At 45.6% G+C, this 13401-nt stretch overlaps 1 protein-coding gene across 5 annotated transcripts in view; it reads left to right on the top strand.

Moving 5' to 3' along the window:
- The window catches only part of Iqsec2 (IQ motif and Sec7 domain ArfGEF 2), an 82365-nt gene that overhangs the window by 50912 nt on the left and 18052 nt on the right, over nt 1–13401 (top strand). For all 5 annotated transcript variants that reach the window (XM_063280304.1, NM_001277425.2, XM_039100078.2 and 2 more), the window contains 2 exons: nt 7827–8088; nt 9026–9427. In XM_063280304.1, the coding sequence (XP_063136374.1) occupies nt 7827–8088; nt 9026–9427 (664 nt within the window). The remainder of the gene's footprint in view (nt 1–7826; nt 8089–9025; nt 9428–13401) is intronic.

Below are 13401 nucleotides of genomic sequence, written 5' to 3' on the forward strand. Positions count from 1 at the left end.
TTCTTTTTCTACAATTCCCCAATCTTATGATTTTAGATTTCATAATTCTACCACTTAAAAATCTGATGATATGATTTTAATATTTCAATATTAGGATTCCTTGGTTCTGATACTGTAACTTTAGGATCTCAGAGAGGAAGCCATTACCCCAACAAAACTGCAATCATTTCCTTAGCCTAGCTGAAAGCTCAGACTCTTTAAAGCAGCAGTTCTCAAGCTGTGGCTCGTGATCCCTTTAGGGGCTGAATGACCCTTTCACAGAGGTCACCTAAGACATCAGATATTTACATTACAATTTATAACAGCTGCAAAATTACAGTTATGAAGTAGCAATGAAATAATTTTATGGTTGGGGTTCACGACAACATGAAGAACTGTATTAAAGGGTCACAGCATTAGGAAGGTTGAGAAATATTGTTTGCTTTTAAAGGTACTCCTGGGAGAGAAGACAGAGGCCTTTGTGATTTTGTGCTTCCTCTTCCATTATGTGTTTATGTTAGGAAATGGAAAAGTGGGTGGGGAGTGGTAGGATCCAGGGGGGCTTGCTGGAAGAAGATGGATAAAAAAAATGGGTCTCCGGTATTGGGAAAGATTTGATTAGGTGGCAGGAGGTGAGAAGACATTTCAGGGGATAGGGACCACATAGAGAAAAAAAACCCACCGATATGTGCCAGGGTCAAGTTGGGGAATGGTGAGTAATTACTGTGCTCAGATGTCTCTCCAGGATGTGTGAATCTAGATGACCTGTGACCAGGAGAACACCATCTATACTTTATTTCAGTGGAAATAGAAGGAAGTGGGCAGGGGTTAACTGAATGAAGAGGGCAAGTCAAGAACAGATTGGAAACTGTAAGAATGCTTGACACCTGTTCAGACAACGGCATTGACTGGAACAGAGGGGGCTATACTGTAGGAAGGGAGCAGGCCTATATCTGTTGTGAGAAAAATATGCCTCAGTGTGTCTGTACATCTATGTGCGCGTGTGTGTGAGGCTACACGGGTCTCACAGTGAGAGACTGCATGAGCTGCTGTATATCTAAGGAAGTGTAATTATGTGACACTGGGTATGAGAAGTCCTGAGACTATGAGGTGTCTGCATGAGGTCTGGCTTTCTGTACCTGGAAGATTCAATGTATGGGCCCAGCGAATTAATCACAGGGGTAGGATATGGTTGGCTTTTAAACATGGGGCTGTGGCTCTTAGGGTAACAGTTATCAGACACATGGTGACACACATACAGACATATGTTACCTGTAGATTTTAATTAGGGACATGGTAGGTGAGCAAGGTATCTTAGGCCCTGACCTGTGCATGGTAGCCCTGTGAAAGTGAATCATGCCAGGTCACTTTTCTTGAAAAAACAGATGTGGGGGAGGGGGTGCTGGGGAGATAGCTCAGCTTTAAGAGCACTGCTCTTCCAGAAGTCCTGAGTTCAATTCCCAGCAACCACATGGTGGCTCACAACCATCTGTAATAAGATCCGATGCCCTCTTCTGGTGTGTCTGAAGACAGTGACAGTGTACTCATATAAATATAATAAATAAATCTTTTTTTGTTTAAAAGAAAAAACAGATATGGGGATCAAGAGTGGACAATACATATTTCAAGAGAGACTGGTGGTACCATGAGATGGGTGGGCATGAGCCACAGAGAAGACGGTACCTGATCCTGTCGGGTGCTGGTAGGGTGAGAGTGAGTCAGAATTCTCTTGGCTGGAAGTTCTGCCTGTTCACGGTATTCAAAATGAAGATGAGCTCATCTAGGCCAGTTGAGTCCAAGGGTAAAAAGGAGAAAAGACATTTTGGACAAGAAAAATAAAGCAAGTCTTTGAGTGCAGAAAAGTGATGGATAAGCTTGCTACATGCGAATTGCAAGTAGCCTATTGTTGTTCCCTGTTTGGAACATATTGAACAGAGTGAGAGGCAATAGGAAGTGGTGGGGGTGGCATGGGTATTTGTAGCTCAAAGTGCAACTTTTGTCTAGGAGATAGGGAAGTTTTCGAGAGAAAGTCACTTTCACTGCCTGAGCTTCACTTGGCATCTATGGGGATTGGATAGTTCTTAAAACTTGTTTGCAAAATTCACTCCAACTCCGTGGACTGAACAAATCCATGAGTCATTGTTCTTAAATACAGGAGCTTTTCCCATCTGACTTCAGCCTTTCCTGCTTCCTCACTTACCGCTCCACAAATATTTCCCCCAGGGTCTCGTCCATTGTGTACCACTACGTGAAGAAATGGAGAAGTGGGTAGCACAAGGACTCCTCTGTGGAAGAGGACAGGAAGAGCAAGAACTTTTCTATGTTTCGTGTGTGTGTGTGTGTGTGTGTGTGTGTAGATGGGGATCAAACCCTAAACTGGAGATGCTAGGCAAATGCTTTCCCACTTAGCCATACTATTAGTCTCATGTGCTCAGATCTGCTTTCTTTTGAGTCTTGGGTTCTCCACTACTTAGTTTTGAGACCTTTTGCAACCGAGTTCATCTCCCCACCTATGTTGTATCTCCTTTAGTGAGAAAAGCCAGATTTTGCCCAGGTGCTAGGCCTGGTGAAAAGAATAAATTATAACTAATATTTTTCTAGGGTTGCAAATGAGCAGATCCAGGATTCAAACCAAGGTCTTTGGGCTCCCAGAATCTGCCTTTGTTTCCCTGGTTATCCCTCAGCAGTTAGCTAATCCAGGCTGAATTTGGGATTGGACTTTATGTGGCACTGGATTGGACAGCAAAAGGCACTGCTCCTGTCAGTCTCTCTGTCAGCTCCAATCTTCTTGCCCCACCTTTTATTTCTAGAACCTAAAGCCCTTGGTTCCATCTACACACCCTGACCTCCTTGTTTTCTTGTATCTCACTTCCAGTCCTTTCCCTTTCTAACCTAAGTTGTCATGGGGATAGTTTTCAGCAACCTTGCTTTCCTCTTGCCCTCATCTTATGGTATCCATAGCAACAGTCTCCATTCATTTCCATGGCAACTGCATTCTGATTCCCATTCCCCAGCTGAATTCCTGGCTCTGGGCAGTACCAATAAAGAGGAGGGAGAAAAGACACCCCCACTAAACAGGAGTAGCATCTGGGAAGGGTCCGTGCCACACCCTCTGTCATGGGCAGACCAGCCTCAAGTCTCTAGAAAGCATCCTAACCTTCTTCCCCCATGTTAGAGCCTTGGCTTACAGGATTGCTCTACTCTCACCTCTCCTAACTCCTCCTAGGCAAAGCACAGTCCATGAGCTTCCTCTCCCAGGGAAGACTTCAAGACAGCAGGAGGGCCAGCACAGGCTTTGGGTCTGAATCCCTATCTTGCCATTTGCTAGTTCTGTGACCTTTGTCAGTCAGTTTCCCTCTTAGAGCTGCTTTCTTCCTCTGTAAAACAGAAATCCTCAGTCTTTCCTTGTGTTTGCCATGCAGATTAAATAATGTGTGGAAAATGCCTGACACAGGGTAGGTGCATAGTTAAGTGCCAGTTTATTTTTATTCTGCTCAGCCACCCCCAAGCAGAAGGAATCTCTCTCCTTTACTCCCCCATCACTTCCTGTATTCCCCACCCCTGATAACTTTCCACTTTGTTCTGTGGTTATTTGTGTAGCATGGCTTATTCTCCCCTTCTACAAAGGATGCTCTCATTCCCCCTAAAGAATAGTCCAACAGGCAATGTCTGTTTGGTCTACATGTATTCATGTCTACTTCCGTGTGAATAGGGATGTGTATATTTGTTTCTAGATTTGTTGGCCTTTGGTTGTGTCTGTGATGTTATACTTGTCCATATGTGGGGTGGGGGTGGGGATTCCATGTGATTGGCCTGTTGCTAAGTGTTCCAAGGGCTCTGACATGAAGGGTTCCACACCTCTAGTCACAGATTCTTCAGCAGTATGTATGATAGCAAAAACATCCTCTCAAGCAATCTCCTTGTTTGTGGCCAGTCTCTCCCATGGGAGGCTGTGCTGCCACCCTACAATTCCTGGGACGGTTCTCTTTGCAATCAAAATGGAGCAAGTTCTCAAGAGGGATTACCAAGGAGTAGAGAGCCTGGAGCAACACAGGGTTGGGAATAGGAGAGGTGCTGAAATATCATTAGGGGATAGTCTGAGCTCTGAGTTTGCAATTTGGCTTTCTTACTTAATAGCTATATATGACCTTGAGTTACTTTTATATCAACTCTACCTCTCTTCACTATGAAGACGGCTAACAGAGCCTGCTACAAGGAATAGCAGGGGGGAGAGATGACTGCAGAGCCCTACACTAACATGAAGGAGGGGCACGTATGTAAGGCAACATGTGCGAAGTAGACAAGCAGGTATGGAAAGGCACGCCTAAGATAAATGTTGAAGTGTGATGTGAGCAGAAGGTAGTCAACTTTATGTGTGGTACAGGGTCCAGGACAGGTAAGGAAGCTGTTCTATTGATGGTAAGTTAGATTACATCCTTCCTAGTTCATCTCAATCAAAGCAAAAGCCAGTCTTTATGATAGGCTTGGTTTCCCTTGTATTAGTCTGCTTTTCGTTGCTATGATAAAATATGGGCCATGCAACTTGGGGAGGAAAAGATTTATTTACTCATTAGGAATGTCAGAGCAGGATAGGGCTGAAACCTGGAGGCAGAAGCCTTGGTGCTTACTGGCTTGCTCTGCCTGCTTTTTTGTACACCCCAGGACTACTTGCCCAGGGTGGCACCATCCACAATGGGCTAGGCCCTCCCACATCAGTTGACAATCAAGAAAATGCCCACATACATGCCCACAAGCCAATCTGATGGAGACAAATCCTCAGAAGCTCCCTGTTTCTAGGTGATGCTATCTTATGTCAAGTTGACAAAAACTTAACTGGTACAACTCTCATTACATGTCCAATCTTATTTTTCATTACTCTCTCTTGTTCGCTAGGTTCTGGCTATACTGTCTTTTTAATTGTTCCTTAAACATGTAGACATGTTGTACTGACTCTACTCTCTAGCCTCAGACACAGCTCACTCCCACATTTCCACCAGGATTCTGCTTCTGTGTCATTCCTCCCAACCAAGGCTTTCCTGGACATCACATCTAAAATAGCAAATTTGTCTGGGTTTGTGGTTCAGTGGTAAAGAGCTTGCCTAGCCTGCATAATTTTTTGAGTTCTATCCCTAGTCTACCTCTGTCTCTCTCTGTCCTCTGTCTTTCTCTATCACATATACGTATGTACACACACACAATTAAAACAGTACCTTTTAACACTCTGCTTTTTTTTCTATTTCAACATTTATTTAAAATGATACCCCTCCTCTTTCTTTCTTGTCTGTATTCCCTCACTATAATACCACCTTCCTGAAGAAATAATTTGGTGGCTTTGATTTTTATTGTATTACTGGTGTTTAGTGCTGATCCATGGAAAGTGCTTGGTTGCTGCTTATTGAGTGAATTATGGGAAGCTGTGGCAGGGTTGGATGAGAAAGGTAGATGGGCTGATTTGTATGTTTCAACAGTCTCTCTATCCACAGGATAGAGAAGAGATCTGCAAATAAGCCTGAAGTTTGTGGTATAAATTTGAGTGAGAGTTTTATTAGAGCAGCCACCAAGAACATTCACTGACTCACTTACACCAGAAACATCTACTGGTCTAGGCCCATGTCCTGTGTCTGGCAGAGAGATCACTAAATTCTCTTCCTATGCTGACATAGTGAGAGTCCTGCATTCTTTGCCAAAGCTAATCTGTGCCAGGAAAAAAAAGAAGTTTTGTGTAAAGATAGAGGGTCTGAGCAAGATCAGCAGTCATTTCTGGCTGGTGGTAAGATCCAGGGGGCATCTCAGTAGGGGCCTTGAATACCTTGAATCTTAACAGCACTGACATGTGCTGCATTTCTCAGGTTGCACTAGCCGAAATGATGGGGATAGCATTGGGGGTGGGAAATCTTATATGAGCAGTTTGGGAGGTAGGGGCCTGAGGAACATTTAAGAGAAACAGAATCTGGGCTGGGTGAATTAGATTAGGGGATTACTTAATGACTGACGGTGTGAACTCTGAAGTCACTCTGCTTGGAGTTGAGTCCTGCTTGTATTGTTGGTAGCTCACCTCTCCAGGCTTTGTTTGCTATATAAAATGAAGACAGATAACAACTGTATAACATTGTTGGAAGGAACAGCCAAGTTATTAAGTACAAAGTGGTAAGAAACGGTACCTAAATATTAAGTATTCTAGAAGCATTGTCTGTTGAACCTTGAGAGGACTTCAATGCCAGAATGATTGGAAACTGGACTAACTTATAGACAGTGAGAGCTGTGAATGTGGATAGAGGAGACAGTTGCTCAAAGCTGGGTTTGAAATGTGTACTGGTAAGGGACAATGTTTGAGAGGCTGGTGAGCAGGATCCAGCCATCCTGATGGAGACAAGAGGAGTGTCTTTGAAGCTGGACTGGGTTGGGTCTAACCTGTGGAAGGTGGCGTCGGAAGCCTCTGAGGTCTGAGATTAAGGAAATTTAGGGTGCAAAGCAGCCCTTCAGTCTTGTTCTGACTAGTACTTGGGAGGTTGGAGGATAAATAGTGAATGAGAGTTCCCACCAGGGCAGAGCCCAGTTCTACTGCCCCTGACCTCAGCACAGAGGGCAGATAGACCCCAAACAGCATAGGCACTTCTGCCAGTAGGTAACCCCTTCTACCCACCCAACTTGCCCTTGCCTTCCCCCTGCCCTTTCCCAATAGAGGTGGAGGAGTAGCCCTTTAATCCTTTTACTAGCCAAGAGCTCCCCACCCCACAGCCTATATTACTTCCCTGATTTAAAAAAAAAAAATTCTTTTAGCCCCAGCCACACCCATTCTCCCACAACCTCCTCCATGCCTCAGTCTTCCTGGTTCACCCCACCTCTGTGCTTCTCAACATGCCCTGGAGCTCTGCTGCCACCTGGGTTCCCTGGCAGCCTGGTTGCCATGGCACTATGGAGCAGGTCTGGCAGAACAACAGCTCTAAGTAACCCCAGCAGGCAAGACCTGGGACCCAGCTCCTGTCACCTTTCTGCTTGAGAGCCCCCTGCCCTCCTCCCGGAGCTGAGCAGAGGAGGACATGAGGAGAAAAAGGAAGCTTCCCCGCAGGGCAGCTCTTTACCTGTGAGGATGCTTCCCACAGTGGCCCAGCCTGTGCCTTCACCCTGTCCTCTCACCAGCAGCAGCAGCAGCCGCAACAGCAGCAGTAACAACAACAGCAGCAGCAGCAGCAGCAGGAGCCTGGGAACCCTGGGAACTGGCCAGGCCTGGACTCCAGGCTGCTAAGGGCAGGGGCAGGGCACAGGGGCAGGACTGGGTGGGGGAGGGAGGACCTGGATGGGCAGGAATCATCAACCGGGGCTGGGAGGGGGCGATATGTCATGGAAACTGGTCTGAGGTAGTTCTGGGAATAGGATTATAGGGGAAATCACTGCATGGGGTTATGAGGAGTTAGCTGGGAGAAGAGGTCTGGGGAGGGAACAACTGGGCTATCAGGGGATGGAGCCGTTAGGGACAAGAGTGGGAGGAGACTAGAGGTAAAGTTATGACTGGTCCAGATTGTGAGGGGTGGTGGGTAGGACTGAGGATAAAACTGAGAAGACACCCTTGAGGGAACAGTGTCTCAAAAAGGGGTTATGGAGATGGGGCTCTCTGATGGGAAGGAACTGCGAAGGAATGAAGAAAAAAAACAAGGGCACTTGAGTGAATGAACTGTGCAGGCAGTGAAGAGACAGATTGAAGGTCTCTTAAATGTTGGAGTCCCTAGGTATCTGAGGAAAGTGGGAGGGGATGGGGTTGGGGGCAGGATCTAGTGTACTCACTGACTGGGCCTAGCAAGCCTCTCTCCTGTTGCCACACCCTGGCTCATTTTATCTCATCCCCACAGTGTGGAGGGTGATGCCCCAGGCAGTGACCTGAGCACAGCGGTTGATAGTCCTGGGAGCCAACCCCCCTACCGGCTGAGCCAACTGCCCCCAACCAGCAGCCACATGGGGGGCCCCCCTGCTGGCGTGGGCCTACCTTGGTCTCAGAGGGCTCGCCTCCAGCCAGCCAGTGTCGCCCTGAGGAAGCAGGAGGAGGAGGAGATAAAGCGCTCCAAGGCCCTGTCAGACAGCTATGAACTCTCCACAGACCTACAGGACAAGAAGGTGCAGAAGAGATGGCTCTGGTTGAAAGTGGGAGTGGGATACGTGGGATACAGAGAGAGCCAAAGGAGGGAGGTTGGGGTGTGGCACTTGAGGGTGGTATTCCGGGAGGGACTGTAAGGCTGGAACTGGAGAAGACAGGCTCCAGGGCCTCTCATTGTACAGGCGATTCACACATTCACTGCACATGCACTGAGCCCCCTATTCACTCAGCAAACATTATCGAGCTCAGATAATGGGATCCAGAAGAGGAATGAGACCTGCATCCAGCCTTCAACGACATGCAATCTAAGGGGGCAGGCACACACATTACTTGACAGTTTCACAGTATGATGCAATACACTGCCTTGGGGTGTGAAAGAGAGAAAAGGGAAGAGGGGGAGGGAGGGGAGGACATTATACAAGATTTAAGAAAAATAGGACTTGGAAGGGCAGTTATCAACACATTAATTATGGCTGTGCCTAGATGTTCGGACTGTAGGTGACTCCTCCCTCACCCCCTCCCTTCTTTCCTTCCTTCCTGCTTTTCTGTTATTCTGATTCTCTTTGTTCCTTCAGCTTCCTTCTCTTCATTTACTGTTCCTTTCTTCCTTTCTTCTTTTCTCCCTTTCTTTCTTTCTTTCTTTCTTTCTTTCTTTCTTTCTTCCTTCCTTCCTTCCTTCCTTCCTTTCTTCTTTTCTCTCTTTCTTTCTTTCTTCCTTTCTTCTTTTCTCCCTTTCTTTCTTTCTTTCTTTCTTTCTTTCTTTCTTTCTTTCTTTCTTGTTTTTTCTAAGTGTTTTCTGATTTTAAATATACATATTCCACCCCCTTATATACATGTCAGGATTAGAAGTGAGAAAACACTGGGCACAGAGACTGTCATGACTTCCAGCAATTGGTTGTGACTTGACTGGGATATGGTTGAGGCTCTGGCAACTTTCTGAACTTGTTCCTCTGACAGGTGGAAATGCTGGAGAGGAAGTATGGGGGCTCCTTCCTGAGCCGCAGGGCTGCCAGGACCATCCAGACAGCCTTTCGCCAGTATCGTATGAATAAGAACTTTGAGCGACTGCGCAGCTCGGCTTCAGAGAGCCGCATGTCCCGCCGCATCATCTTGTCCAACATGCGGATGCAGTTCTCCTTTGAGGAGTACGAGAAAGCACAGAACCCTGCATACTTCGAAGGCAAGCCTGCCTCATTGGATGAGGGTGCAATGGCTGGAGCCCGGAGCCACCGGCTTGAACGGGGCCTCCCCTATGGAGGCTCCTGTGGTGGGGGCATCGATGGTGGTGGAAGTTCAGTCACCACATCTGGAGAGTTTTCTAATGACATCACAGAGCTCGAGGACTCCTTCTCCAAACAGGTCAGGAGCCCTGAAAGGGGCTTTTCTTCTCCATTCCTGGGCTCTGGCTGCTTCTACTGCTTTTTATCTATTTTCCAAACTGCAAGTGTTTGCACTATTAAGCACTTAACAGCAACAAATAGCAGTGATTTGAGCTGAGACTTGGAGAGTGGTGAGAGAGAACTGTTAACACGAGAAAAAATTACAGCTGAGCGTATACTTGTAACTGAAGCACTGGAGAGACTGAGGCAGGAGGATTGGGAACACCTGTGGCAAATAACACCAACCAACCAACCAACCAATAAAATCCCCAAAGACAGGGATGTACCTCAGTAGTAGAGCACTTGCTTAACATGTGCCACACTGTGCGCTTCATCTCCAGCACTGTTTTAAAAAATTACATTGCTAAAATAAGCATATTAGAACATGGGTGCCATAGGGCCAGTAAGGTGGCTCAGTGGTTGAAGACACTTGCCGCCAGATTTAATGACCTAAGTTTGATTCCCCAGAACCCATGCTATGGAAGGAGAGAGAACAGATTCTTTATTTTAAATATTTTATTTTTATGTCTGTGTATCTCTGTGTGTGTGCCATGTGTGTACAGGTGCATAAGGAGGTCAGAATAGGATGTCAGGTCCCCTGGAGCTAGCGTTAAAGGCATTTGTGACTCATCTGGCATAGCTGCTGGGAACCAAACTCAGGTCCTCTTGCAGTATATATTCTTAACCATTGTGCCATTCCTCCAGTCCCCCAAAACTTATTTATAAAAACATTTACTTATTTTATTTTATATGTTTGGGTGTTTTGCCTACATGTATGTTTGTGTACCATGTGCACACCTCATACCTGTTGCATTCAAAAGCGGGTATCTGATTCCATGGAACTTTATGAATGTGGGTGCTGGGAAATGAGCTTAGGTCCTCTGTAAGAGTAACAAGTGCTCTTAATGGTTGTGTTGCTAGTTTTACATGAACTCGACACAGATAGTCATTTTAGAAGAGGAAACCTCAGTTGAGAAAAATGGCCATGTCATACCAGCCTGTGGGCAAGCTTATGGTTCAGTTTTTCAGTTGGTGAGTGATGTAGGAGGCTCAGCTCATTGTGGGTGGTGTCATTCATGGACTGGTGCTCCTGGGTGCTATAAAAAAGCAGGCTGAGGAAGCCGTGGGGAGCAAGCCAGTAAGCAGCACCCCTCAGTGGCCTCTGCATCAGTTTGTGTCTCCAGGTCTCTGCCTTGAGTTTCTAGCCTGTCTGACTTCCCCTGGATGATCGACTGACTACAAGCTGTAAGCTGAAGTAAACCCTTTCCTCCACAAATTGCTTCTGGTCATGGTGTTTTATCACAGCAATAGAAACTCTAACTAAAACAGAAATTGGTACAAGGTTCATGGGATATTGCTGTGACAGACCTGACCATGTTTGGGGGAGGATTGTGGAAGGACTTTGAAACTTTGGGCTAGAAAAGTAACTAAGGCAACCGCTGAGGCAACTCTCCAGCCCCAAGAAAAGATTCTTGAAAGTTTACCTCTCACCTGCACATATGCACTGTCACATACAAGCACATGTGCATGCATACATATGCACACATGCACATACGCACACTCTAAATAAAGCAATAAAACTAAAAATACGAATATATAGAACAAATAAGAAAACAAAAAGGCATTACTTTTTGAAACTAGATATATATCAAGTAAAGCCTTTACTAACATAACGAGCCCTTGTTGGGTGCCTGCCAGGTATTATGTATACTTCACAGTAGATCTGTGGTGTGGAGATTCTGTCCCCATTTTATAAAGGAGGAGACTGAGGCTGAGGCATGTGATCTGGTACATATTCTTAAGGCTCTCCCAGTCTGGTAGACAGTAGAAGCATATAGGTGCATGGTCATCTCCTAAAATAGAGTGTTCTCAGAACCAGAAGGGATTCTGGGAAGACCAGATCAGTTTCTTGGAGAAAATAGCATTGTAAGTAGGCCTTATGGGACATAAAAGATGTTGCTAGTCAGAGACGTTGAAAAGTGCATTGTTTGCCCAGGCACTGTGATTGCATCACTAAAACATGGAATGATGGGACTGGACATGGCAGTGAGAGGGATGAGAGGTCATTCTAAACTGGGGAGATTTCAACATGGCTCCCTGTGTGACAACCCCAGTTGTGCCATTTCCCAGCTATGTGATCTCGGGCAAATGGTTTCACTTTTTGATCAGTAAAATGGAGGTGAAGCTTTCTTTTTAGTGTTGTTTTCAGAGCGGTTGGATGCATTTCAATTAGGTGACATACACGAAAGTACCTGGTATGTGGTAGCTGCTAAGTTAGTTGTTATTTTTTTTCTCCTAGAGCCAAGGAGGTACTTGGTAGAACTTGTTGAATGAATGAAGTTTTATAAAAGAAGATATCCCTGTGATCTAAACTCTCTTATGTGACCCTATCATTGGTCTACACTTGCTGAGGCTAGTAAAATGGAGGGAAGGAAAGATGAAGGGAAGGTCTGCATCATGTGATAATTAAGCATCTTTTCTATGTTGAGCGGTAACTGATCTAAAATAGAAACTGGGCTCGCACCTATCCCTCCAGGGAAGAATAGAGAACAGGAAAATACCATGTGATGGAAAAGGGAGAAGAACCAGGCCTGATCCTAGCACTCAGTGCTATATCTAAGACAGATTGGGGGGGGGGGGAATGTATGTACAGCAAACTACCCTAAAATTTAGTAATTTAAGTTTGACCTTAGGGATCAGAGTACAAGTCAAAGAGATTCAGTGAGTTGGCTCAGTGGGTAAAGGCATTTGGTGTGCAAGCTTAGAGACCTGAATTTAATCCCTGGAACCTATGGAAAGGTGGAAAGAGAGGAATAAGTGCCACAAAGTTGTCCTCTAACTCAACACACATGCTGTGGCTTCTGTACCTACACCCATACATCATGTACTCACACATACAGTAATAACAGACTTTAAAACAAAGAACCTGAGATTAGAACTGAGCAACAGACGATCTCTTTATTTTTCTCCTGAACAGAGTAGCATTGCGTAGCCCAGGCTGGCCTTGAGCTTGAGGAACTCCTGGCTTAGCTTTTGGGGTACTATAATTACAGGTATGTCACCACACACAGCAACAAACATTTTTTTTTCTTTTTCTTTTTTTCGGAGCTGGGGACCGAACCCAGGGCCTTGCGCTTGCTAGGCAAGTGCTCTACCACTGAGCTAAATCCCCAACCCCAACAACAAACATTTATTATCTTATGCAGTTTCTGAGAGCCAGGAAGCTGAGAGGGGTATGGCTGGATGATTGTCTCTCAGGAGGCTGCCATTAATCTGTGTAGGACCCAGTCTCAGAAGACTGGACTGGGGCTAACAGGTCTGTTTCTGTGCTCAAATACCTCTTTTGTTGGCAGTCTCTCTCAGGACTGTCCACAGTGTGGCTCCCCTTCGATGAAGAGTCTGAAAGAGTACAGGTCTAAGAGCATAGAAGACAGAATTTGTGGTACTTGCCAGTGTCATTCCAGAATCATACGCCTTCATTTCTACGGTGTGTTGTGGGCCACACAACTCTAGCACAATGTGATATCTAAGATTATGAATACCAGGAGGAAGAGATCACTGGGGGCCAGTTTGGAAGCTGAGTACACCTGGAGACAGAGTTACTAGGTGTTCATTTTCTCAAGAGTAAATATGATGGATTTCCTAAGAGAGTTTCACACAGAGAGCTCTGGGAGGAAGCTGAGATTTGGGGTTTTCCCTGGATGGGAACTGAGCCTATATGACAGAGATAAGAGTGTGGCTTGAATCAGGGAGGAGGGAGTATTTGATACGGAGACAAGGATACTGGAGTGCCCAAGAAGGCATTTTGTCAATGTTAGTCCTAGACTCTGTGAACTCATAGTGACTCTCTGGGAGTTATTTTATAAACTAGTAAGAACCTATGGGATTCTTTGCAACCTTTTAAAATAATAAAATTTCAAATAAGGAACTGATTGGACAACACACAATGAACTC

This window comes from Rattus norvegicus, chromosome X, assembly GCF_036323735.1.
Source record: "Rattus norvegicus strain BN/NHsdMcwi chromosome X, GRCr8, whole genome shotgun sequence".
Lineage (NCBI taxonomy): Eukaryota > Metazoa > Chordata > Mammalia > Rodentia > Muridae > Rattus > Rattus norvegicus.